At 32.0% G+C, this 25,255-nt stretch overlaps 1 protein-coding gene and 1 pseudogene across 4 annotated transcripts in view; both read right to left on the reverse strand.

Moving 5' to 3' along the window:
- Positions 1–11,691: 11,691 nt before the first annotated feature.
- On the reverse strand, positions 11,692–17,734 carry LOC110302675 (annotated as a pseudogene).
- Grik2 (glutamate ionotropic receptor kainate type subunit 2) overlaps positions 17,331–25,255 on the reverse strand; it is a 676,604-nt gene continuing 668,679 nt past the window's right edge. For 2 of the 4 annotated variants that reach the window (XM_021173658.2, XM_029482440.1), the window contains exon 17: positions 17,331–19,087. In XM_021173658.2, coding sequence (XP_021029317.1) covers positions 18,923–19,087 — 165 coding nt within the window. In that variant the 3' untranslated portion in view covers positions 17,331–18,922. Of the gene's footprint in view, positions 19,088–21,385; positions 21,471–22,795; positions 22,883–25,255 lie in introns of those variants that run through there. The other 2 variants (XM_021173659.2, XM_029482441.1) reach the window with 2 other exon arrangements.

Raw genomic sequence — 25,255 nt, forward strand, 5'->3', positions numbered from 1 at the left:
TTTTTGAGACAGGGTTTTTCTGTATAGCCCTGGATGTCCTGGAACTCACTTTGTAGACCAGGCTGGCCTCAAACTCAGAAATCTGCCTGCCTCTGCCTCTGCCTCTGCCTCCTGAGTGCTGGGATTAAAGGCGTGCACCACCACGCCCGGCCAATAAATTTTATTCTATAATATACCCTTTGTGTGGCAGCTAACTCAGAGAAGGGATGCCTTAGCATGGGCCCAACACACTTCTCCTACCTCACCATACCTCTTTCTATCAAACATATTCTTGGCTCTTTTCTCCTTTAAAAGATGCTACAACAACCACACAACATTTTTTTTTACAAATTGAAATGATGAGTTCCTTTTGTTTTTCTGAGATGCCATAGTTTATATACTTTTAAAATATATATACTACTTAAACGTCTAAGTTTATATCCACAGACAAGCACTTCTTTCAGGATTTATCAAAGAATCTTCTATTTATATTGACTGTTATGAATTCAGAGACCTTGGCCTATCCAGTGGTCTTACAAGTAACAACTGAATATCCATACCTAAACAGAATACATAGCACTCATACATTATGAAAGAATAAGGGCAAATGGAATATAAGAGCAAGAAGTACTGAGGAGGGTTCTGATATGCATCTCTCAGCCATGACACAATCATAACACACAATACTTTATATTGCCTGCACCAAACTGGAACTGCCAATAAGTAATTGATAGAAGGTAAAACTTAAGGGGACCTATCAAACTATTGACTGATGGGTTTGGAAGCAGTAATCATTTTCTTCACATATGAATCCACTTTGAACCTTTCAGGATCCATTGAATAGCTAAATACTCATGGATACCCTGACAGTACTGTTTATACTTAGTAGCTAATGAAACAAGGCAAAAATGCATTAACATAGGAAAATGTTGCAGAATATTTAATTACAACATGTTATTTACCAAGAAAATGGTGTATATCAAAATTATTAACAAGTAATCCATCTACTAGTTAACAATTTTTAAATTCTATCACATTTTACTTCATCATTTTGTTCTAGATATATAACCATAGCCTACCAAACTCTCTCAACTCCTACTGCGGGTACTTTCAATTCTTTACCTTTTTCTCTGTAAGTTTTAGTCTAATTATTAAACTTAAACTTAAGTCATGAAACTTAATGTAGGGTCACATAAGTGTTAGCAAAAATAGAATGTTACTGAATGAACAAAGAATAATAATTACTCAAAAGCCATTGCTGAGCCCATGCTATTTCTGGCAAGTTCACTTGTACTGTGTTGTGTGAACTCACTAGACTTCATTCTGAATGTGACCTGGCCACACTGTGCTTTCCACATGCTGTCATAATTACAATGCCAACAAATTGTTCGTGATCACTTTGGCTATGAGATTATTGTAAAGGGAGGTGACTTTTTCATCGATAGATAGATAGATAAATAGATAGATAGATAGATAGATAGATAGATAGATAGATAGATAGATAGATAGATATCTGCTCTTACAGAAAAAGAGGAGTTTGTGCAAAACACATTAAGGTTTTCTAACCATTACTAACTATGGAAATATTGCCTTAGTATAAATTTAGTCTGTTTCATATTGAAATATTTACATTAAATATAACCGTTTACAGTTGTTCAACTTAATTTATGAAACATTATTAAATTAATTTTGGCTTGAGATTAGGGCAGAATTTCTAACAATTTCTGAAATGACCCTAAACATATTTCTGTATTTAGTAGTATATATTTACATGAAATCATATTTTAGTATTGATGATTTGAGGACAAATATAGCAAACAATTCTGAAACTATAGTATTTAGGAAAAACTAATTCAATAAGGAAAATAAATGAACACAAGATAACTAAGTCATTAGTATGCAAAGTTTTTTTTTATTATAAACTGTGCAATGCAATTGTATATATATTAAATTACTGTTTTAATGTATGTTTTCTGTAACTTAATATGAGAAAAATATATATCAAGATGTACAAAAATTTGGGGATAGACAAAAAGTTTTTAAGAAACCCTGTATCAGTTCAATTTCAGCTTTCTTATAGTGAACTAACCCTGAAATTTCATTCATTGCACTAAAATAAAAACTATTTACATTTTTAAAATTATCATTATATTTTGTAAATAGGTCTGTTGTAAGCATGAAGAGCCAATTGAAAAAGACAAGTGACAAGATGGAAGAAACTTAAAAAAAGGAGTTATAATAAAAAAAAACTGTATAGAATTAGGATCATAACATAAGTGGTATTTTAAGGTCTTTACTTATTTTCCTCTTTGCTCCTTTGTAATATTGGTCTTTGGGAAAAGGCCCTGATATATATATATATATATATATATATATATATATATATATATATATATATATATATATTTATAACTTGATAGATACTCATTGAAATGTAGATGAGCCTAGTAAACATTTGCCAAGTACATAAGTACATAATAACAAATAATATAGTAGTCTCTGCAGTTAACTATGGGAGTTACTAGAAGAAGATATAAAAGTCTTCTGGAAGCAAGCTTGGAAAATATGTGGCATTTAATATGAATCTTAACAATGGGCTATAAAACTTATATATGAATGTACATATAGCAGTAATAATTAAGGAAAAGTTTATGAATTTGAGGGGAAATATGGGAAAAGTTGAAGGTAGAGAGGGAGGGTTGGGAGTGACATATTGCTTATCTATAAAGTTCTCAAAGAAAATTGTTAAAAATGAATTTAAATGTTGTATGGCAAGGCTCACAAAATATTGTGGAAAAGACAGCAGAAGCAATTTAGGAGGCAGACCAAGGGGCTGTATAATGCTATTCTCAAGGCATGACAGACAGAACTATCCCCACCATGAATTCATAAAAGTACAAGTTCATGCACTAGGCCTCCACAAAAATATCCCTGTAAACTGTGAGCCATGAATCATGCAAGGGAGAGAACATATGGGCCCTGAAAATTCTGGGTGATCTACTGGGTTCTGAAAGTTTCTAGGCAAGTAGGAATTACTGTACAGTTTCAAAAGCAATGGTGAGCTCTGTAGGCTAAAAGGTAGTTCTGTTCCCATGGTCACACAACCATGCAACCCTGGTTAAATTCAGATTATAAAACAAATACAAAGATATGAACTTCTAGAGGGAATTTTTAGAGTGAGGGGTTGGTAAGGATAGAGGTAGATAAGGGAAAGTGGAAAAATGATAGTAGCTAGAATGCATAGTCTACATAATTTAATTTAATAAAGAGTAACTAACTGAAAAAAGCATTTTAAAATAGCAAAATGATGCTAACAGCAAATCAATGTAATGATAATTTGAACATTAAAATTAGCAAACTTTTGTTCATCAGAATACACTTTAAAGAAAGTAAACTATAAATGACACAAGGTTAAAATGCATTTACATAAAATATAATAAAGTCTTGGGTAATAAAATATCAATCATATTTAAGCTCTTTGGAACCTTTAAAACATTAATTAAAAATTTAAAAGAATGAAATATTTGAATAGACATTTCCTAGAATTGAAACACATGAAAGTATTAGATATCCCATCACAGAGTTCAGACTACAGCAAAAAGAAAACAAAGCATATATTTTTATGTAATATACAAATTAAAATTAAAAAATAAATCTGAGAAAATCAAGAGATAAAGGAGCATAATGACATATTCATTTTTCTTATTAATAAGATCAATTATTCACTTATATAACTTTACAGAAATAGAGTCACTCCACTTTTATACAGGGTATATGTTTGTTTTTAACTACTTATAACTAGTATACCATATAAATTTTAAATGAGTTATATTAGTATGAAGATGACAGACCACATAGATGTATTGAAACTGCTCATATTGGGAATAATGTTAGGTGTACTAGAAAATTAGTGAACAGTAAGAAATGTTCACATATTGGGTAAGAACCTAGCAATCTCTTCTGCCTAAAACAATGTATTCTCTGTTCATCCATATCTGGGCCATTGTATGCTTAAGGTTTTGATGGGTGGAATGGTTTGCAGTTGTTATAAAACAGAGCAATGGCCAGGAAATGTTTACCCAATAAAATGGTAAGCCAGAAATATCAGAAGACATCTGTAAAAGCATATTTGAATATGATTTATAAATACAAACCTCCTAATAGCTATTGAATCAAAAACAGTCTATAAGTTATAGTTGTTTCAGTCATCAAATTGTATGTACTAGGGGAAAATAAATGCTATTAGGAAAAAAACCTTAGAAATTTTGAGGAGTCTAAATTTAAGTTGGAAAAAAGGGGGGTGTTTCATAGATAGCTTGTAGTGAGTACCATATTCTCTGTTCTCAATTCATTCTACCTTATTTGTTCTCTTTTGCCTCTAAAATTTTTTTCAACTCCTTTTTTCTCTTTATTTTGCTGCTTTCCTTTCTTGAAAATCTTTCTACTGTGTAATACATGGAAGAAGTTGGGGGTGAGGTACCCATAATGCAATTACAAGACAGTGAAGATGTGTATTGAGAGTAAGAGTTTAAAAGTTACCAAGGAAATGAGCGAGTTTATCAGAAGATATCTCAACATTAAGAACTGAAGTTAATGTTTTCCCTCTTGGTTTAAAAAGAAAAGATATAAATAGATCTGAGGATGATAAAGCAACCCTGTGTGTAGAGCACCTTAGGATAGTTACTCACATTGTGAATCACAGTAGTTCATGCTGACCGTGGCAGTAGTTTACTTACTATATTTGTTTTATTTTCTATTATTTATATTTTATACCTAGCAAGTGCACTGAAAATGTGTAAGAGTATACTGTAGCTGTGTCAAACAATACAATGCCCTTAGAAATAGAAATTTATTTAGTGTATTCTCTCACACAGCTAAGAATTAGCCTGTAATAGGAAGTTCACTCAAAAAAATATAAGTATCTTTGTAGTAGGATGCAACATCTTTTGGGTTTATTCCCAGGAGTGATATAACTGGGTCTTTAGGTTGATTGATTTCTAATTTTGTAAGAAACCACTACATTTATTTCTGAAGTGGCTATACAAGTTAGACTTTCCACCAGCAATGCTGCTTCACATCCTCACCAGCCTGAGCCTTCACTTATCATAGGCATTCTGACAGGTGTAAGATAGAATCTCAGATTCATTTTAATTTGCATTTCCCTGATGAGTAAGGAGGCTGAATTTCTTCATATGCTTATTGGCCTTTTGAGATTCCTCTGTTGGGAATTCTCTGTTTAGTTCTGTACTTAATTTGTAAATTGTATTATTTGTCTTGCTGATGTCTAGTTTATTGGGTTCTTGTATATTTTGGGAATAGCTCTCCTTCAGATACTGAATTGGTGAAGATCTTTTCCCATCCGTAGGCTTCCGTTTTGTCTTATCGACAGTGTCCTGTGCTTTGCAGAAACTTTAAGTTCCATGAGATCCCATTTATTAATTGTTGATCATTAATGACTGCTCTATTGTTGTTAAGCTCATGAAGTTGTCTCCAGTGTGAATGAGTTCAAGAATATTATCCACCTTTTCTTCTATCAAGTTCATTGTATCTGGTTTTATGTTGTGGTCATTAATTGACTTTGATTTTAATTCTGAGCTGGGTGATAGATATGAACCTATTTGCCTTCTACTACATGCAGACATTCAATTGGAGCAGCACCATTTGTTGAAACACTTTCTTTTGTTCATTGTACAATTTTGTCTTCTTCATCAAAAAACAGGTATCCATATGTGGATCTTCTACTCAATACCATTGAACAACTTGGTTATGTCAATGCTATGTGATTTTTATTACTATAGTTCTGTAGGAGAGCTTAAAATCATGGATAGTGACACTTCTGGAAATTCTTTTATTATACAGGATTGTTTTAGCTATCCTGGGACTCTAATTTACCACAAAGACAGTTGATCAACTATGTTCATAACAGCTTTATTAATAATAACCAGAAATTAGAAACAACCTAAATGTCCCTCAACTGAAAAATAGATAAAGAAAATGTGGTATATTTACCAATAGAGTGTTATTCCACTGTTAAAAACAAGAACATCTTAAAATTTTCTAGCAAATGGATGGAGCTGGCAAAAATAATCCTGAGTAAAGTAGCTCTACCCCAAAAGAACAAACATGGTATGTACTCCTTTGTAAGTGACATTAATTACAAAGTAAAGGATACTCATGCTACAGTCCACAGACCAGAGAGGCTAAGTAACAAGGATGCTTGTTATCCCTTGATGGTCTCTACTTTTTTTAAGGCAAAAAGAGGACAAGTGGATTGGAAGGAAGGTGGTAGGTGGCATGGAAGATGTGGGGGGCTGAGGAAGAAAGGGAAAACTGTGGTCAGGATGTAATAAATGAAAGAATAAACTAATTTTAAAAAGAAATATAAAAATTGTGATCTTTTCACCCCAGTATGCAGGAATCGGAGGGATATGATCATGTAATCAAGTCTTAGATGCAGTCTGCTCAGCAGAGGATTTGTGGTTCTTTTAAATATTAATAAACTCTAAAAAATAATTTCTGTGTAAGTATGATCAACATGACTTCCTTAAAAGTCTTTGGAAACGATGCTGTACATTGCACCCCCCCTTTTTTTTTTGAGGCTAGCACCAAGTCTGCGAGACCAGTGAGTAGATTATCCAGTTTATGCACTACAGAAAGATTCAAGTTTCTTTAAGTGCTGTGCTACATAGAGCAGTGATGGAAAAGATAAGCCCATAATTGTCTTTTTCCTACATTAGGTTAAAGTTTGAAGAGTAAAACTATAAACCAACTTTAATATAAGTGCCAGATGGATTTTGCAGAAAGATAGGTTACTGATGTGAACTGGATTTTTATGTCAGCTATAGGCATTATTTCATTTCATTATATCATTATTTCCTCTTTCAGGTTCTTTTTATATTTATACCATAAATGGAATTAATAGGTATGGAAGTCTTCTGGTAGTCAGACGTAGGGACTATTTAAGTTTCTGTACCAAATAACTACATCCTCAACTGCTAGTATGTAGGACATTATGAGCTGTTCATGGATTCATCTTTGTATAGTATAGAAAATATTAATTCTGAACTATCATTGTTCCACTTACTATGTACATTCTCCCTTTATCTGTCTTACAAGATCATCTTTCCTGCCCATATCAAAGTATGGAATAGTAAAGTTTTTGTTTGTTTGTTTCCTTGTTTGGTTTGGTTTTAGACCTGCAATCTCTTTTCATTGGTAGTCTTTACAAAACACATTTATGAATCCAGTCACTAATAGTATGTATGAGACTAACTTTAATATTTTTATTTGCTTTAGATTTGAACTCTGACTCTCTATATGTAATCAATGAACTACAAAACAATTCTGCTGCATTTCAACTGTTTCAAAATATAAATGCATCTCATTCTTATAAGTATAACTTTTATCCTGACTCCATTTAGTTTCCCTTTTTAACAGATGAGAAGATCAACCAGGAAAGCCTTGAAACTGAAGTTTTCAAAGCCCAGCTGGCACTGTTAGTTCTGAGTTTTCATTTCCTTCAAAAGTTATGAGGTCCTAATCTTACATAACTAAAGTTATCTAAAACCAAAATTTCAGCTCTGAAAACATACATTAGTTACATTATATACTCTAATCCAGTTATATATGCATGTAAAACACTTAACAAACAATGAGATCATAAATTTGAAAGAGAGAAAGAAGGTGTATGTGAGAGAGCTGAGAAGAAAGAAAAAGAGGAAGAAACACGTAGGAAAGAAGGAAAGGAGGAAGGAAGGAAGGAAAGAAGGAAGGAAGGAAGGAAGGAAGGAAGGAAGGAAGGAAGGAAGGAAGGAAGGAAGGAAGGAAGGAAGGAAGGAAGGGAATAAATACAATTATATCACAGTAAAAAGGAAAGAAGAAGAGTGTCACAACTTAATGGGCCAGGTAAAGTGCTCAGGATCAAGTCACCACATGATAAAGACAATCACCTTATGTGGAGCCTATGGAACTGAGGGTTTGAAGCAACTTGAATTGTACAAAATTACAGAGAAAGCAATAGTTTTAGAAAATACATTTAAAATCATAAAGCAGAATTCCTAAAGAAAAATACATATTAGTTTTTAAATACATTATTCATTATTGTGATCAATTACAGAGGTTGATAGGTTAATATAAACTGTTTATATTAACAGTTTAAAAAATATTATATGTGTGTGTGTGTGTGTGTGTGTGTGTGTGTATCATCCTGCTAGCAGTTTTCCTAATTTTCAAATAATGATTATCTTGCCTTTTAGTGTTGATTAGAGAATTGGAGGAAGTCAGTCATAAAAAACTATAGTATTATAGTTACCAAGGCACACTAGCTTTCAGTTATTCAAGTATATGTCATACCTATTGATATTACCTAGCTTTTCTATACAGCCTTCATGAAAAGTTATGACATAACAATTTTTAAAATAATCTATATTTATTTAATAATTTCCCATATATCTCTGTTGTTACATACTTAAATTTACCTCTTTCTCATAGTTTTCAATGCTATTCTATCATAATATAGACACCCCAATGACTAATACAGCACCATAATAAATCTAAATCTTATATCCACTCTGTTACCTATTTTAAGCATTTCTTCAAGATTGTAAATTCAATTTTCTTTATGAAATGAAAACCTTATCCAAAATTTTTTTAAAGAAATTTCAAGTTTTCCACAGCTCTGTGACTAATGGACAAGCCCCAGATATCACTTTAGGACTGCATTGAGGCCTGGCTTTTAGCTCTCTTTTAAAGAACCCCAGTGCCCTGCCAATGCCCTCATATCCTTAAGCACATACCAAGCTTTCTCAGAATACATGACAAGTTGTGATTTTCAGGGGACTGGAATGCTTTCTGCTTTGCTTCACACATGCATCTTACTGTTTTGTACCAGCACAATCTGACTTACAGGGAGTCATCCACATGCATGCAGTCTAAACTTTTCAGGGACAATTACATAGGCCTGTTTATTCTCCATCACTGTGTGAAATTTCAAGTGCATTTTCCTGGGACAGGATAAACAAAAGCTGGGTTTGACCCAAATGTGTTTTATACTCTTTCAGTAAAAATCTTTTCAGTATCTAAAGTATAATCCTACTCACAACAGGGGAGATGAGAAGGAGGACAGTCTACACTTTCCTTTACCTATGTGAGGTTAAAAGAAAATGTACCAGAGTGTAAATACTCGATGTCATAAAAAAAGAGGTCAACTGGGAAGTCTTACTTTAAAGATAATGAGAAATTCCCAAAATGGGTAATGAAATTTCGTCAACTAACCATATAATCTATATCTGTATACCCAAGAACATATAATTAGCAATAAAGACAACAGAAATTAGGTATTCCAGTCAGTATGTCATTTTTATGTTTTAAATTATTCAATTGACCAATTTAATTATTTAGTGAGAGGCATATCATCAAACAGTAGAGTTTGACTTAAGGGAGTTTCGCTTGTAAAAGCACTTGCCAGTTTGTATTTATTCATTTAGTGTCATATTTTGCTAAAGTCTGTCTCCTCTGAAACCATGATTGGCAGCATCAAAACTCATTTTAATCATCACTGGGACTAGAGGATCTGGTTTTTAATTTATGTTAACTCTTATAATCTATGTTATGAATTTTAACCCTTTGAGAATAGTTTACAAATTCATACAATGTAATCTGACACATCTATCCCCTTCTTCCTTTTCTCCAACTCCTCTCAGTGTGGAGCCATCCACTGGTACACTGACAAGTTACAAGTGACTACAGAACTATAGAAAAATAACTCTTCCTCCTTCAGTAACCATCAACCGTCAGTGGCTCGTCAGCTTGTGGTGGGGCCGTGGGAGCTCCTTCTGCCTCCATTCTGGGATTATTAACATAAATTAACAAGTTTATAATTGGTTCATAATTTTGGTAAATGTCAACTTCCATCATATTGATGACATAAAAGATTGGAAAGGACTTTTTAGAAGCACAAGTGAGTGATACCTACATAAAGTAGATATATATATATAACTAAACAAAAGATACTCAGTAGCTCAGACAAACTACCAGGTGTCTCCTGTCTTGATAGATTTCAAAAGAGTCATATTAGTAAACACAACTTTCTTTTATAGAAAGAGATATATGTAAATAAGAACATTTAAAATTACAAGGAGCTGATTAATTAAAGAAGAAGCTAGAGTAAGTAAGCAAAGAAAGTGACGAGCAGAACAAGCAGAGTATACAAATAGAAATGAGATCTTAGAAATACCAGGGCAACCAAAATCACAACAACTTTTCTCTATTTTCAAAATTTTATCAATGACAAAGCCTTTGATTTTAAGCATATTTCTACTTGAATTAATGTCTACATTTCCCAACTTCCCATATAAGAAGGTGGCATATAACTAATTTCAATATTGTATAATGTGTTTCTCTAAGAGAAAAAGACATGTTTTTCCTTTAGTACTTCCTTCTACATACACACACACACACACACACACACACACACACAAACACTCACATACATATACACCCTGTCTTGAGTCATAACATCTAACTTAAACTGTATAAAAACTTAAATGCTGAAACACACTGTAAACAACAAAACTAGTTTTAAAATGTATAGATAAAATATGAGCAAGATGGATCTTATATTTAATAACTTAATTTATAAATTATATCTAAGATGAAATGACTTAATTTTTTTCAGTGACTTAATAATGTTTAATTATATAGTAAATGATAAAATTAATCTTAAGTCTAAATATTAGCAACTGCCAATGTTGTAATTTTAGAATAACGTGAAAAATCTCCATTAAAATATTCAAAAGCAGTGATTAGTTTTGAAATGAGTCAGATATGTATGTTTAAAGTCTCTTTTAAACTAGGATTATAATAAGTATGAATGAAAGATAGTGTGAGGAGATATATTAACTCAGATTCTTAAAACCTTACAGTCTTGGGTAGTTCCCAAAGAAAGCTTACTAATGTACACTATAACACTTTTCTTAAGCTTTATTACATCAAACTTATAGTGGTCTTAGTGTTTTGAATTGGAAATATATCCTCAAAATATATATTACAGTGGATTTTAAACATCGTTATATGACAGATACTGAAATAGAAATTTTTTCAAAAATGTTCTTACATTCCATTTTTTCATTATTTTTATTAAAGTAAAATTCAGTTGAATTGTAAAAATATTTTTCTTACACATAGAGTTGGAATATGTTTGATAAGAACTATGTAGTAACAGGTATGTACTCTTTTTTTTTCATTTTAAGAACTAATCCTATTCTGTATGAATGTAACTTGAACACAGTACATACACATTTTATTTGGTTTAAAACTAGATTTCTGAATAATGGTTTTTAAAGAAAGAGTTCTAGCTGCAGAAAAGAGTGAATTCAGACAAGAGTACATTATGCATATAAAATTTTGTTCTATATAAAAATTATATTAATGAGGAAGTTTAAATATAAATATGTCAAGAACAATGAGGAGAAAATGAAACAAAATGTTGGAAGCCAAAGATCATCCCAGAAAATGATACATACATACATACACAGATGCAGGACTCATCAAAGAGAGCTGTGTAAAAATCAGGGATCACACAGTTATGTCAGAAAACCACCAAAGAAACAGGAAATAGCAATAGTGGATCAATTTAATAGTGGTAAAAAAGAGAACATAAAATAACAAGGAGTCTTTTAATGGAAGTGGACAATTGTAGCTTTTCTTTAAATTTTTGAGTTAGGTTTTAATGTATCACATAAAAATTCCATGTGTTTATTTTTAAGTACAGTGTACATATTTATTTTTCCAAAAGCACTGTTTTTATTTACACAGAGTCCTAAGCAGCTCAGTGGCAGGAGTGGAAGAGGTTCCCTTTTCAACCATGGAGCCTCTATGATGTTGGTTTTTATCAAACACACAGGCAAGTGGCATCATAGATTTGGTAAACTGAAGACAATGTTCAGTCTCTTTGCTAGAACAACAAGATGAGTGCCAATCTCTGCTTCTGTAAGAATCCTGAATCGAGTATTTTCAACTCTAACTCTTCCAATTTCTATTTGTGAAAGTTTGAAATCAATCAACAGAATAGTAGGCAGACATGCAATTACATTACCTAAATGTTTATTCAAATATCCAATCAAATTTCTTCCTCACTTATTGTTTTCAAGGAAGCTGGCTGGTTATATTCATTTAACTTCTGCTGTCATGGCTTAACATGTATGGGATTCCACTTGTACACTTGAGGGCCTTGTTTCTTTCATTTATACCAGTAAAAAATCACACAACAACAAAGCAGCCTCATTTCATTATTCTGTGTGTTCACTTGAGTAATATCAGCAATTATTTTACATAGCATGTCCACAGGAAACTCATAGTTAACTTTGTCTTTCCAATTAGCTACCTCATAGTGTGCCATTAGTACCTGGAGTCTGTCAGTTTTTACTCCCATCATTATACAACCATTGCTTTCAGTTATCTTGAACAAGTGTGTTACTATTTTGGAATCTAGTAATTTGTCATGTACCTTCTTCTATATGACAAAACCTAAGCAGTCTTTTCCTCTGACAGCTACAAGTATAAGACCAGCCTGGTTAATAGCCTTAAATGCATATTCCACTTGGTAGAGTTGGCCCTTGGGAGAGAAGATAGTAATGTGATGGTCAAAACAGACACTGGAACCATAGAGTATGGTGTTCCCACTATTTCAAACACAGTCTGTCAGGTGTGCATATTTTTAAAAGAGGAAAATGTATATTCTAATATGGAGAATGTGAGATATAATTAAATGCAAATTTTCAGAAAAAATGGGACAAAAATTGCTTTATTCACTCACACACAGGGCAGAATTTGCAGTGATAAGCTCTTGACTCTGGTTGCTGAAATATAGTGGTCAGGATTTCAAGGCATTAGGAATGGAGTTAAAAGACACCTCTCAGCAAATCTAATATACCCATGAAGTAAAAACCAAACGGAGGTATTTGGACAGATTATTCAACAAGTAGCCCACATATATTCACCTACAGGATTACTCAAGTTAGATGAACATTCTGTCACAACTTAACATAAACAAAAATTTGCCAGTGTGATGTTTATTCTACTTTACATCATCATAAAGAGAATAGTAAGAGTTGACTGATGACATTTAACAAAGAGATGTATTTGCAACACAGCTTTCAGTGGGATGTCTCCACTAAATCCCACCAGAAGAGGAGGTGAGAAATGTGAAAGATTCAAAAGGGTAGAGGACACCAGGAGACAAGGCCCTTTATAATTCAGTGGTTTTCAACCTTCCTAAGGCTAGAACCTTCAAATATGGTTCTTAATGTTGTAATGACCCCCAACCAGGAATTATTTTTGCCTCTACTTCATAACTATAATTTTGCTAGTTATAAATCATAATGTAAACATCTATATTGTCTCTGGAAAACTTTAAGAAAGGGTCATTCTACCTCTAAATGGGTCACTACCCACAGGATAAGAACCAATTCTAATTCAACTGAGGTAAGTGAATAAGAGGATCTCTGATTCTTCTGCCTTCTTGAGGCTCTTTTGGTTTTGTTGATTTATCTTGTTCAATGTTGATGTGGTAGTTTTTGCTTGTGTGTTTTATGTTATTATATTTCATGTAGTTACATTTTGCTGTTATCTCTTAGAGGCCTGTCCTTTTTGAATGAGAGACAAAGTGGAAGTAGATACATGTGGGAGAGAAAGTGGGAAAGAACTGGGAGGAGTAATTGGAGGGTAAAAGAGTCAACTGTTATCTCAATAATACCTTCAACCCAGGTGAAAAAATAGAAAAGAACAGGGATATACAATGTCTTTTCCTAATGATGGGAATATAGAACAATTATGATCAACTACTATGATACAAGAGAAGATGTCATAGGAATTAAACAGTAACTTACAGAAATTAAAACAATATCTAAGATGGGAGAAACAAAAAAAAGTATTTTAGATTACAGACTTAAAATAACAGTATAGAGAAATAGAAAAGTAAATAGACTGAAGATTCAAAGTTAAGTAATTACAAGTCATAAGAACAGATTTAGAGAGAACAAAAGAAATATGAAGGAAGATGATGAAGTATTATTTCAAGGTCTTTTCTTAAAATTAAAAAAATAGTAGCTTTATTAAGGAGTCTAGTAAGGGTTAGTACAATTGATACAGATCAATCTACATCTGAGACAGAGAGAAAGACAGACAGACTGACAGAGACAGACAGACAGAGACACAGAGAGAGACAGAGACAAAGAAACAGAAACACAGAGATAGAGACAAAGAGAGAAGTTAGAGAAACAAAAAGAGGAGGCACAAGAGAAGGTGAAAGAAGAGGGAAAGAAGAAGAAAGGAAGAGGTGGAGGAAGAGAAGGAAAAGAAGGAGGAGAAGGAGAAGATGAAGAAGAAGAAGAAGAAGAAGAAGAAGAAGAAGAAGAAGAAGAAGAAGAAGAAGAAGAAGAAGAAGAAGAAGAAGAAGAAGAAGAAGAAGAAGTCCTCATGACTTTAGGTTTTCCACAGCAATCTGAACATTAGAGAAGATAATACAAAAACAAGTATACACACACACAGATACACACACACACAAATACAAAAGGATGAGGAAAGGGGGAAAGAGATGGAAATGGAGGAGAAAATGGGAAATAGATGAGGGAGAAAGAGAGGAAATAGTGGAAAGTCTTCAAATTTTCCAAGGAACTAATTTTGAGTTAGGATTCAATGCATATCAAATAATTACAGACTAGAGTAGAATAATAGACATAAAATATCTAAAACCCATTGAGCCTACTCAGCATTTCTATAAACCACCAAAATTGAGGAAAAAAATCAAATAAGTAAATGACATATTTTAAGAGAAATTAAAAAAAATTTATGACATTTGAACTTGCATTGAGGCAAATACCTAAAGACAAGGGGAAAACTTCACAATTCTACACGTTTGCAGATCTGGTCACCTATCAGCTCACAGTGGAGGAGAATGGTTCAAATTTTGTATACATTTAGGTAGGATAGGCATAACCAAAGTTCTCATTGCTATGATTCTACCTTTAAAAGCTGCCACAAAATCCCAAGACTGTTTCTCTACAGTGCTGTACACACTCTATTGGCATAATCAAACACAGATGAGTTAATTATACATTTCATGATCAAAGATCACTGTAACTTCTTCCCTGAAAATGTTATCAGCAAGTCAGAGGACTTTCATTGAGCCTGGGTTAAATGGCATAATAACTATGGCTAAAACTATAACAACTAGCAGCAATTCTGTGTATATATGCCTTGTATATGCACTTTTCTGCAGTTACAATATATTTCAAAGTAAACAGACATCAAAAGTTGACACAATCTTTAAACATTTTGAAACCAGTAATGTTTCATATCTATACCACCCAAGAATGGTGCCATGTGATTTGTATTTTTATTACATATGCACTTATATGTAGATATAACTGAGCAACAAAATATCTGAAACATTCCCATCAATAAACTATTCTTCATTTTACACATTTATAAACTAGACTATATTTCTCTTGTGCTCCCATGGGAGTTAGGGTTGTTCAGTGGTAATTATGTGTGTTTCTTTGGTGTGACCAGGGAGATACTGATAATTTAGTTGTAGTAAACGTGGGTATAAAACCTCTGGTGCCTCCATCCTTGTTGGTTTCTATAGCTGAAGTCCATGAGTCTCCATTCATCCTCTCAATTCATAGGTTCTGATTTTGCCTAGAAAAGGTGTTAGCTTCTCTTTGCTTTTGATTGTTCCTCTAGAAAATGTTGAGAACTCTTATATGCTTCCAACCTAGAGATTTTTCATTGTTTGAAATTATGTATGAAAGTAATTAGCATTTTTACTATAATTAAAATTAATATATATATTATGGCCAGATGTTTTAGAAATTCTAAGTACTTATACATGTATGAAGTATTAATTAGAATTAGAATGTAAAAGTATATATTATAAACATCTAATATCATTTATAAAGTTAATATCTAGTAAGGTTGTTACATATTTAAGAACTTAATTCGATTTTTCAATAAAATCATTATCAAATTTTTCCAGAATTCATTCTCTTCTGGCTGCTTAACAATAAAGTTGTAATTTTATACCCAATGTTTATGATTATTAAATTCAGTAATAAATTGAAGTTAAAACTTTTTTAAGTAAATTAAGATATGAATATTTAATGGGTTTTTATATTCACATATATAAGATTACCAAATGTTTAAAATTATATCTTTAAAACATGTTAAAGCATTGCTTAGTGAGAGTTCTTTTTTATTAAATGAGTTGCTTCAATTGATCAATTTTGACACAGTTTCTCATCAAATGTGCAAATTCTACATGCGTCAGATTCTATATATTCACAAAATTTCCCCATAATATTAATACTGAAATTTGTTTCCATTACAAATTCATATTTTCAAAAAATTTAAAATTTGTTTGTTAAAAACAGTATATTAATAATGTGAATACTTTGTATTATTTTCCTTATTTTAACTTGGTTGCCACTAATACACCAGTACTGCTAATTTAGCAGTGATTTGTATAGCTACTTTTGTAGCTTAAACAAAATAATCATTGAAATCTGATAGTAATCATTGCATAAAATATTTATAGTACTCACATATATAAATCTTAATTAATTTGAGACAATTTGATTATGCAATTTTTACTATTTTAAGAAATACATTATGGAAACTTTTTCAGTGGTTTTTTTGTCAGAGATTCTAATTATAATTACACACTTAGAATTAATTAATCAGGAAAATCAATTGAATCTTACAGATTTGATTTTCAAAACATGAAACTGTTATAGTTTGTTTCTATTAATATGTTAGGATCTAAAATTAATTATTAATTCTGAACTTTTCTCATTTTGTTCCTCTGCTGATGATTATTGAATTATCAATGCACAGAAAATTCTGAAATTGGATATGAGTTGAACCAAAATAGATAATTACCATTCCACAACATAATGCAGTACAGGGAACTTAGTCAATTTTCAGTTACAAATGAGATAAGAAAGTTGCCATCTCTACAATCATATTTTTTTATTCCAGCTACCCTAATTCTAAAACCAATGTATATGTCTTTATTCGTGTGTGTGTGTGTGTATGTGTGTGTTTGTGTGTGTGTGTTTGTGTGTGTGTGTAAATGAGACAGAGAGTGATAGAGCCAGAGGTAGAGAGGGACAGAGAGAAACTGATATAGAGAAAGGGCAGAAACAAAAAGAGACAGAGTCAAAGAGAGAGACAGAGAGGCAGGGAGAGAGAGAGAGAGAGAAGCACCTCCAGGTTGTCTTTTTCCTTTTTGCTGTAAGTTGGGAAGATTCTAACTTTGAGATCCTAAGACCTCTTGATGTATATTTTCTATACAAAACCACCACGTTACATTCATTTACACATGCAAGAGAAAAATCAAAGCCAAAGCTGAAAGTAAAATGGACATAATTTTAATGGAGTTTTGTAAAATTTTTGTGCATTGGATTCAAACAGCAAACTGTGTGCACTCAACTGTTTTCACAATGTTGTCAAGAGGTCTGTGTCTTTTACCATTTTACACACAACTGTTCATTACAATATGTTATCTGCCTTGTGGGACTCAGGGGTGTGGCGTGACAAGCCGTGGTGGTAGTGCTCCTAGCTTTTATAGTATCTAACTTGAAAATATTTCTCTTCTATGATTCCTTTTTCTTGATAAAAATAGTTTTCACCAAACGTTGGTGGTGCACACGCACTACCGTTCATGCTTGACATCACACCCCTGACAGGAACACATGTTCTTATTTTGTTGATAAAAAGTATTACAAAAATTTCCATACAAAATCTATTTTCATAGAAATCTTGCATTTCCACAAATAAACCTGAACATTTTTTGAAAACAAAACAGAAAAAAAAAACTGCTCAAGAATTTTGTTCTTTTAACATTGTGACTACTGTTAAATGCAGTCCACCTCAAAGTTCTGTCACGTAGTTTTGTATTGGTGACAAGTCCCCAGTCTTATCAATGTAATCTGCCCAGGCTCCATCAAGGTCCTTTCCAGGAGGAAGGAAAGTTTCAGCTGACATATCAGAATGTCAGAATGAAAGCTTCAGTCTTTCATATAACCAGTAATACTGAGCCCTGTTTTACAATTCATGACAAGGATTGCAAAACATATCTTTTACATCAGAATCTTTATACCAGTGGTTGCTTTTTTATTTCTAGTGTAGGTTAGGGTAGGGGTTCCTGGGAGCAAGTTACATTTTAATATATTTGCCATGGGTATTTTAAGAAAACAATTAGATAGATAATTGCCATCTATATCACAATCGATGACACAGACTATTGAGAAAGAAAAATAACTGATGGTGGTCTGCTTTCTGTTCCATTTCTATTGAATACTGATGTGTTTTGCCTTACATTTTTTCACATTCTATGAACACATTATCTATTCAGATGATGATTTTACTGAGTATTGGGGGCTAGTAACATTATCACCTCATTTTGTTGGTGACCATGGGACTGCACTGTTTCTTGTGACACTACAATTTTTGCTGATTTCACACATGTTTTTGTTTTGTTTTTTTTTTTAAATTATGGCATTTTTATTGGTTATCCTTTTGGGCACCAACATTCCATCTCCTGACAACAGTTGAGCTTCAGAAGGAACCAGCAGTTTCTCTCTGGACTGCATTTGAAACCAGCCACAACATTTTCATGTAACATTCACTCAAAGGAAGGGAGGAACCCATGATAAACAGTGTAACCCCGTGTAACTTGGTTGATCCATGGTGCTTGTAAATCAAGTCTGATCACTGAAACTGCTTAGATCACAAGAGTCTCTAGTTCATAGACACAGCGGCATGAGGTAACTCATTTTATTTTGCACAGGTTGCATATTTCCACAGGAAACATTCTCGCTAAATTGTTTGGAAAAAAAAAAAAAAGACGACAGTTTGTGCTTGGGTGATTGGCCTCCCAGCTTCATGCCATGGTTTCTTTACCTGGCAACCTTCTGTCGTTAAATGTGTGCATGTTGATAACTTCTTCTGTTTTCACAATAACTGGGGCCTGTGGCTTATGTTTGAGCCGACGCTGGCACTTCAGGGACATTCTCAGTTCTTCCACCATGGCGCTACAGAAGGACCTCTACAGAAGAACACAGAGAGATAGGCATTACAAAAGTTATAGGCAGACAGAATGTAACAATCATTTTCACAGACTGGCCAGCATGCCAGCCTAGAACATTTAGTTTCATGATGATTATAACAAAGTATTATATTTTAATACATGAAACACAATAATGAGAATATTACAACATATGTGCTAATTTAAAGAAATCTGCCACCTGATAATGAAATAAACTCTCCATTAAAATTTTTATTATTCAAATAGATCAAATTGGATTTTACTATGATACTATGTAAAGTTTATTATCATTATATAGATGTCTACTTTAAAATTTAAACACAAACAAATCTCTACCAGGTACTCAATCATGTCTTATAAGTAATCATAATATAAGATGTATTTTTCAGGTCAGAAGATGAGATACACAAGTCTTCTCTAAACATTGTTTCTCTGCTGTATATCTCAAAACAACAAAAATGGCACTCAGACAAACAAAATATAAACATAAAGTGTGAAATTTATTTACAAGTTTTGTTATTATTATACCTATACAACATTGACAGTGACTAGAAACATATATAATACAATCATGAAATGGGAACTGGTCAGATTTTAAACACCTAAACACGCATTATTTATAATTCATCATCAATGTCTTCATAATGGAAAGACAAAAGTTGTTTATCCCAGGTGGATAGGATAACTCTATGACTTTCATCTTATTGGCAAAAGATTTTCTACCAATTCTGCATACATATCAGTCTCATTAGTTCAGTGTTTCTCATCCATATGACTCATTTATGCAAAATATTTCTGTTAATCTATTTCCTTACTTGATTAAGACACAGAGAGCGGATGTGAGATCCAACTACATACTATAGATGAAAGTTCAGATGGGATGAGGCTATAATTAGCATCTTCTATACAAAAAACTAAAAATTTACACAATATATAAAGTTAGACATTTATGAATATTTACTACTCTAAAAATGGTATGAAACATGATGAGATAAAAATAGATATTTTGAGACATACTATTGAGTTAACCATTGTTGCTTTGTAGTTTATCATATTAGGATACAGGATAAAAAATAATAAGTGAGTGTTTCTATTGTTTTAAAAACATTTTGAATGTATAATCATTTGTGACACTAAAACTGTTATTACAAATTATTTAGGCCTCAGTGTGTTTGTGTTAAAATAACTCAAGAGAGAATGCAAATTGTAACTGCTAATACACAGTAAACCATCCTGTCTATAGTTTTGTGATTTAAACATTGTTCTAAAACCTGTTTTATTACTTCATGGCCATATCCTTACTTTCTAGTAAGTTCTTTAACCTTTTTCTCTTCTGTTGAAAGATTACAGGTAGTCAGTAGAAAAACTGAGGTCTTTCATATCAATGTCTTTCATCACATAAGAAACAGTTCAAATCTTTTTCTCCTGTTTCATAAAGAATTCTCTGATATCAATGTTTTTCATTACATAAGATGCAGTTCAAATCATTTTCTCCTCTTTCTCTTATGAGATATTCTCTAAATCAGTCCCCTTGTCATGACCTATGTTCCTGTTGTTTTTCTGCAGTCTTTTTCTTTTCTTCACACATCACTCTCTGCTTGGGTGTCCAAGCCCATCCTCTCTGACTTCTCCTTGTTCTTGGACATGCTGTGCTGAGTACTTTAAACCTTAATGTGAATCTAACTTATTTATTGCCTCACTATAAAATACAAGTTTCATTCAGAAAATTCCTTCCACAGCCTACATTTTCTTTATTCAATTTTGTTTTATTCGCTAAGTGAGTTTCCTCTTTTTGATTCTGTTCTCTCTAGACTCTGGGTTTTCAGTGTTCCACTCTCAGTGAAGTGAAAAAATACTGAGCTCTTGCTGCTGTGCATGTGTATGCTGTTCAAACAGCAGCATAGTTAACCATAGCTCCATATGACTCCAGTGCCTTTTTATTTAACACTGCTTCTGAATGAATTGTGTAAGGTTTGCTTGCCCTTTAGAAGCTTCATAAAATACAATAGAAAACACCAAGACTTTAGTAACTTTGAATAAGTAAAACAATTACTGTATTAGCACTTGTAATAGGTGAAGATTAAATGGTAGTAATGGTCTCACCTCATACTACAGAACTATTGCTTGGCATTATTTATCATGTGTTATATTATGGCTTTTGAAATTTATGACATATTTTAATTCAAAACTCTATATGCCACTGTCATCTGGTACATTGGAATGGTTTTGCTTATTGCTTAATACCTTCTATTAGATGTATTTATTAACAACATGATGATAATGATGATGAAGATGGTGATGATGACAACACGGTAGAAATGGAAAAATCTGATTCCAAAAGGGGAAGGAATACATTGTCTTGAGGTAAGATAGTCTTGACTTTCTGTTGAAACATTTAATAGAAGAATCAATTAATAAAATACAGTTATTATGACAAGGTTAGAAGTTGATCCCATTGACATTTAAAAATGGTTTAAAGTGTGAATGAATTTAAATTGTTTGAAAGATGGCTTTATTTAATACAGAGTTCCTAAATATCAACTAATGTTTAACACGGTTTGCCATCTTATCCTCAACTTTTTTGATCATATAAGTTTTATAACAAAGTGGAAACATTAATTTTATATTAAAAGAATAGGCTAAGTAGCTTGTTCTCATGGAAAAAATCAATGTGCATATAACTTCTACTAGAAAAGATTGTATCTCATTTATAATAAGATATTTAATCCTTAGTAGTTAGTGCTTGCTTCAGACCACACATTAATATATATGAAAAATTTTGAAGTAATGCCACATAGTGTCAAATTTATGATACTAATATAAAGGATAATTAAAATATTACTTCAATTAAATATTCAATCTTTTATTTTTATCTCTTATTATATAATCTTAATTAATTAATCTTAATTAAACTGTAAACCCCATTTCCAATGCAAGTCACGTATGAAATAGACAAAATTTGTAACAAAAACTTTTAATCAATCTGTGGTCTTTATTATATAATTTTAAAATACTAATTGTGTTAATTTTCTCTCTGAATGAGCTGAAATTTGCTAGTACTTTCTTTACCTATCAGTATACCTTTACCAGAAAGATAGTTTTGTTTATGAATAAATTTTCTGTGAGATAAAAGTTTTCTTCTCTTTTTTCTCATTCCAATGTCTGCTAACCATAAATTTTGAACTATATTTCTGATTTTTTTATATTCATTTCTTGACATTTTGACCTGCCATTATCTACCCCAGTTCCAAATTACAAATTCTCCAAATAGATCTCTGCCTCCAGTAAAATCCATAGAGTTTATATAAGCCTTTATTCTTTTAGTCTGTGCTGGTTAAAAATTATAAGGATGTTTAAATATAGCTTTAATTTCATATCATTCAAGAGAAGCAGATCATTCTAAATATGGATTGAGGTATTTTTTTTCTTATTTTAATTTGAAATGTCTCTAAAATACTCATGTGTCACTACAGAGCAAGAGAAAGAATGACAGGAAAGAGAAGGATGAGTGGAGGTAGAGAGGGAAAAAAAGGAGTAAGGCAGAGGGACAGAAGGGTACCTTGCCTTTAAACCCTTATGTTGGGGAAGAACCCTTGTGGCTTGTTCTTCAGTGTGGGAAGTTCCTTCGAGTGAAAACAACAGTAAAATGTTTCTCCACATTAAGGTAACAGACTACAAAAAGGAAAAGTAAGGCACAAGGATACTAACCATCATTAAAAACCTCTTTTAGAAAGTTTCAAAAGTTTACTAAACAGTGTCTGGATGGTATGGTGGCACTAACCAAATAGAAGATTCCTGAAAATGAAAATTTAAATCTTTGAGCTGTTAGCATGTATAATTGCATTAGAATAAGTAAAACTCTTCATAAAATTCACTACATTGAATGAAGCAACCTGTTATTTACACATCCCTGGAAATGAAGAAGGCTGTGATCTACCTGTAAAAATGTTCTACATAGCACATAGACATACTTGAAGTTTACTCTATGCTAAAACCAGAAACTGATACAATGGAATTAGTTTTTTATTTTCAATTAACATTTACTAATCCTCATTAAAAATATATTTGCCCTCTGAGCAAGAATACTCATATATATTTTACTAAGAAACTATATTTTATTTGACCTGCTGTCCTATTCCTTAAAAGTAATAATGTAACTAAACAGTATTCTACTTTTCATTGAAAAGTTTTTACAGTCATTTTGCCTAAAAGAATTGAACATCTATAGAAAGATTGTTGAACATCTATGAGGCACTGAAGAACAATCAAAATGTTTTGTTTGTGTTTGTCACTTAAACTAATTAATGGCAAATTAAATATACATAGACAACTAATACATTGATATTTTCCAGTTATTTTGCTGGTTTTATTAGGCATTTACTCAAGAATGAAGAGTTATATACAGTCAAAATGGTCACTGGGATTATTCACAGAAAATTATATCACATTAAGTAATAACTGAATAAATACAGATAAAGTGTAATAAATACATAAATGTTATATAATACTTTCAGAAATCTCGGTGTTATGAGAAAAATAAATGTTATTTAATGTGACCAAAATTATCTCCTAATTTATCTGACTATAATTGGCAGCGCTTAAAGATATATAAAACACCTAATATCTTATATATCACAAGTGAGTTGACCTAAAGTATAACATAACAGAGAAGCCACTAAGAGTATAAATTACTAGCTAAAATACTGAATTTCAAACCATATATCAATTTTGATCCTAATATTTAGTACTATTCCAACTTTTTAAAAATGTTCAAATATTTTAAAAAGTGTTTTTATTTTTAGAGGAAAGTTTACACAACAGTTTTTGGAGAGATACTTTTGCATAACTGCTATAATTTTAGAGAAAATAAAACTAAGCCTTGAAAATAAGTTGTAGATCTCAGGTTGCTATATCAATAGTATTAGAGATCTGCAAATCCTGAAATATTCAAGTAACCTCCTTCTTCATGAGTTCATGGCTAACTGAACATTTACCTAAATTCTCTTCTTAGTAATCTTTAGTTTTTATGCACTGTAGTTATAAATCAAACAAAAAAATATACAAAAGTGAAAAATAACTGTCAGGACATTAAACAATATAGCATACTACACTCAGCCTGGGTTGTTCATTAATACTACACATATTGATAATTACTATAATAAATATAAAGTATTCTCAGAAATTTTACATCAAACAAAATTTACCCATTTTTATATTAAATTTTTCAAATATAATCAGATTGATAAAAGTAAACCACTACTTCATATTGTTACATTTTCTTTACTTAAACCTGTACAACCAATAAATAAAGGCATAAAGCTACAGAAGCCTTTTAGTCAATGCAGCAATGGATGCTTTTTGAGAAGAAAAGTGTTGCTCATCACATTCCTGCTAATCATCCCATTCACACAACCAGGAGCCAGGCTCTGGAGGCTTCTGTTATTAAGCAGAAGAAGATAAGATGCACCAACTTCATAATTGTTAACAATGATATTAATATACAAGTGACTTTCACATTACAGCTAAATGAAAAAAAGCTTGATTCTTATTAAGTATAATTTTTTAACTTTAAAACCCTTAACCTTTAACATCATCAACAATTGTACACAAAAAAAGGGAGACACCAGAATTCTTTATAGTTATTTAAGCATAACCTGACAGCCACTGTTCAAACATCCCCTACCTGCCCCTAGCCTCTAACTGCTCAGCTTCTGAAAACTGCCTTTCTATCTTTAGTTTTTGTTTACTCAATAATTTTAGCTTCTAGGAGTGAGTGAGATCTTTTTTTGTTTGTTTGTTTTGTTTTGTTTTGTTTTGTTTGTTTTGTTTTGTTTTTCGAGACAGGGTTTTTCTGTGTAACCCTGGCTCTCCTGGAACTCACTCTGTAGACCAGGCTGGCCTCAAACTCAGAAATCCACCTGCCTCTGCCTCCCAAGTGCTGGGATTAAAGTTGTGTGCCACCACTACCCAGCTAGAGTGAGATCATTCTTAAAATAAAAGTCTTTCTTTGAATATATGTAAGAAATGACAGGTTCTCAGACCACACCCTTTAAAGCATTTTTTATAAGTTCATATGTCTGCATATTGCTTCATTTTTTGCAATAAAGACAGTCAAACCCAATTATGAATGTGATTTGTGCTTGTACATTTTTAAATTAAAAAAAACAG

Source organism: Mus caroli, chromosome 10 (genome assembly GCF_900094665.2).
Source record: "Mus caroli chromosome 10, CAROLI_EIJ_v1.1, whole genome shotgun sequence".
Classification (NCBI taxonomy): domain Eukaryota; kingdom Metazoa; phylum Chordata; class Mammalia; order Rodentia; family Muridae; genus Mus; species Mus caroli.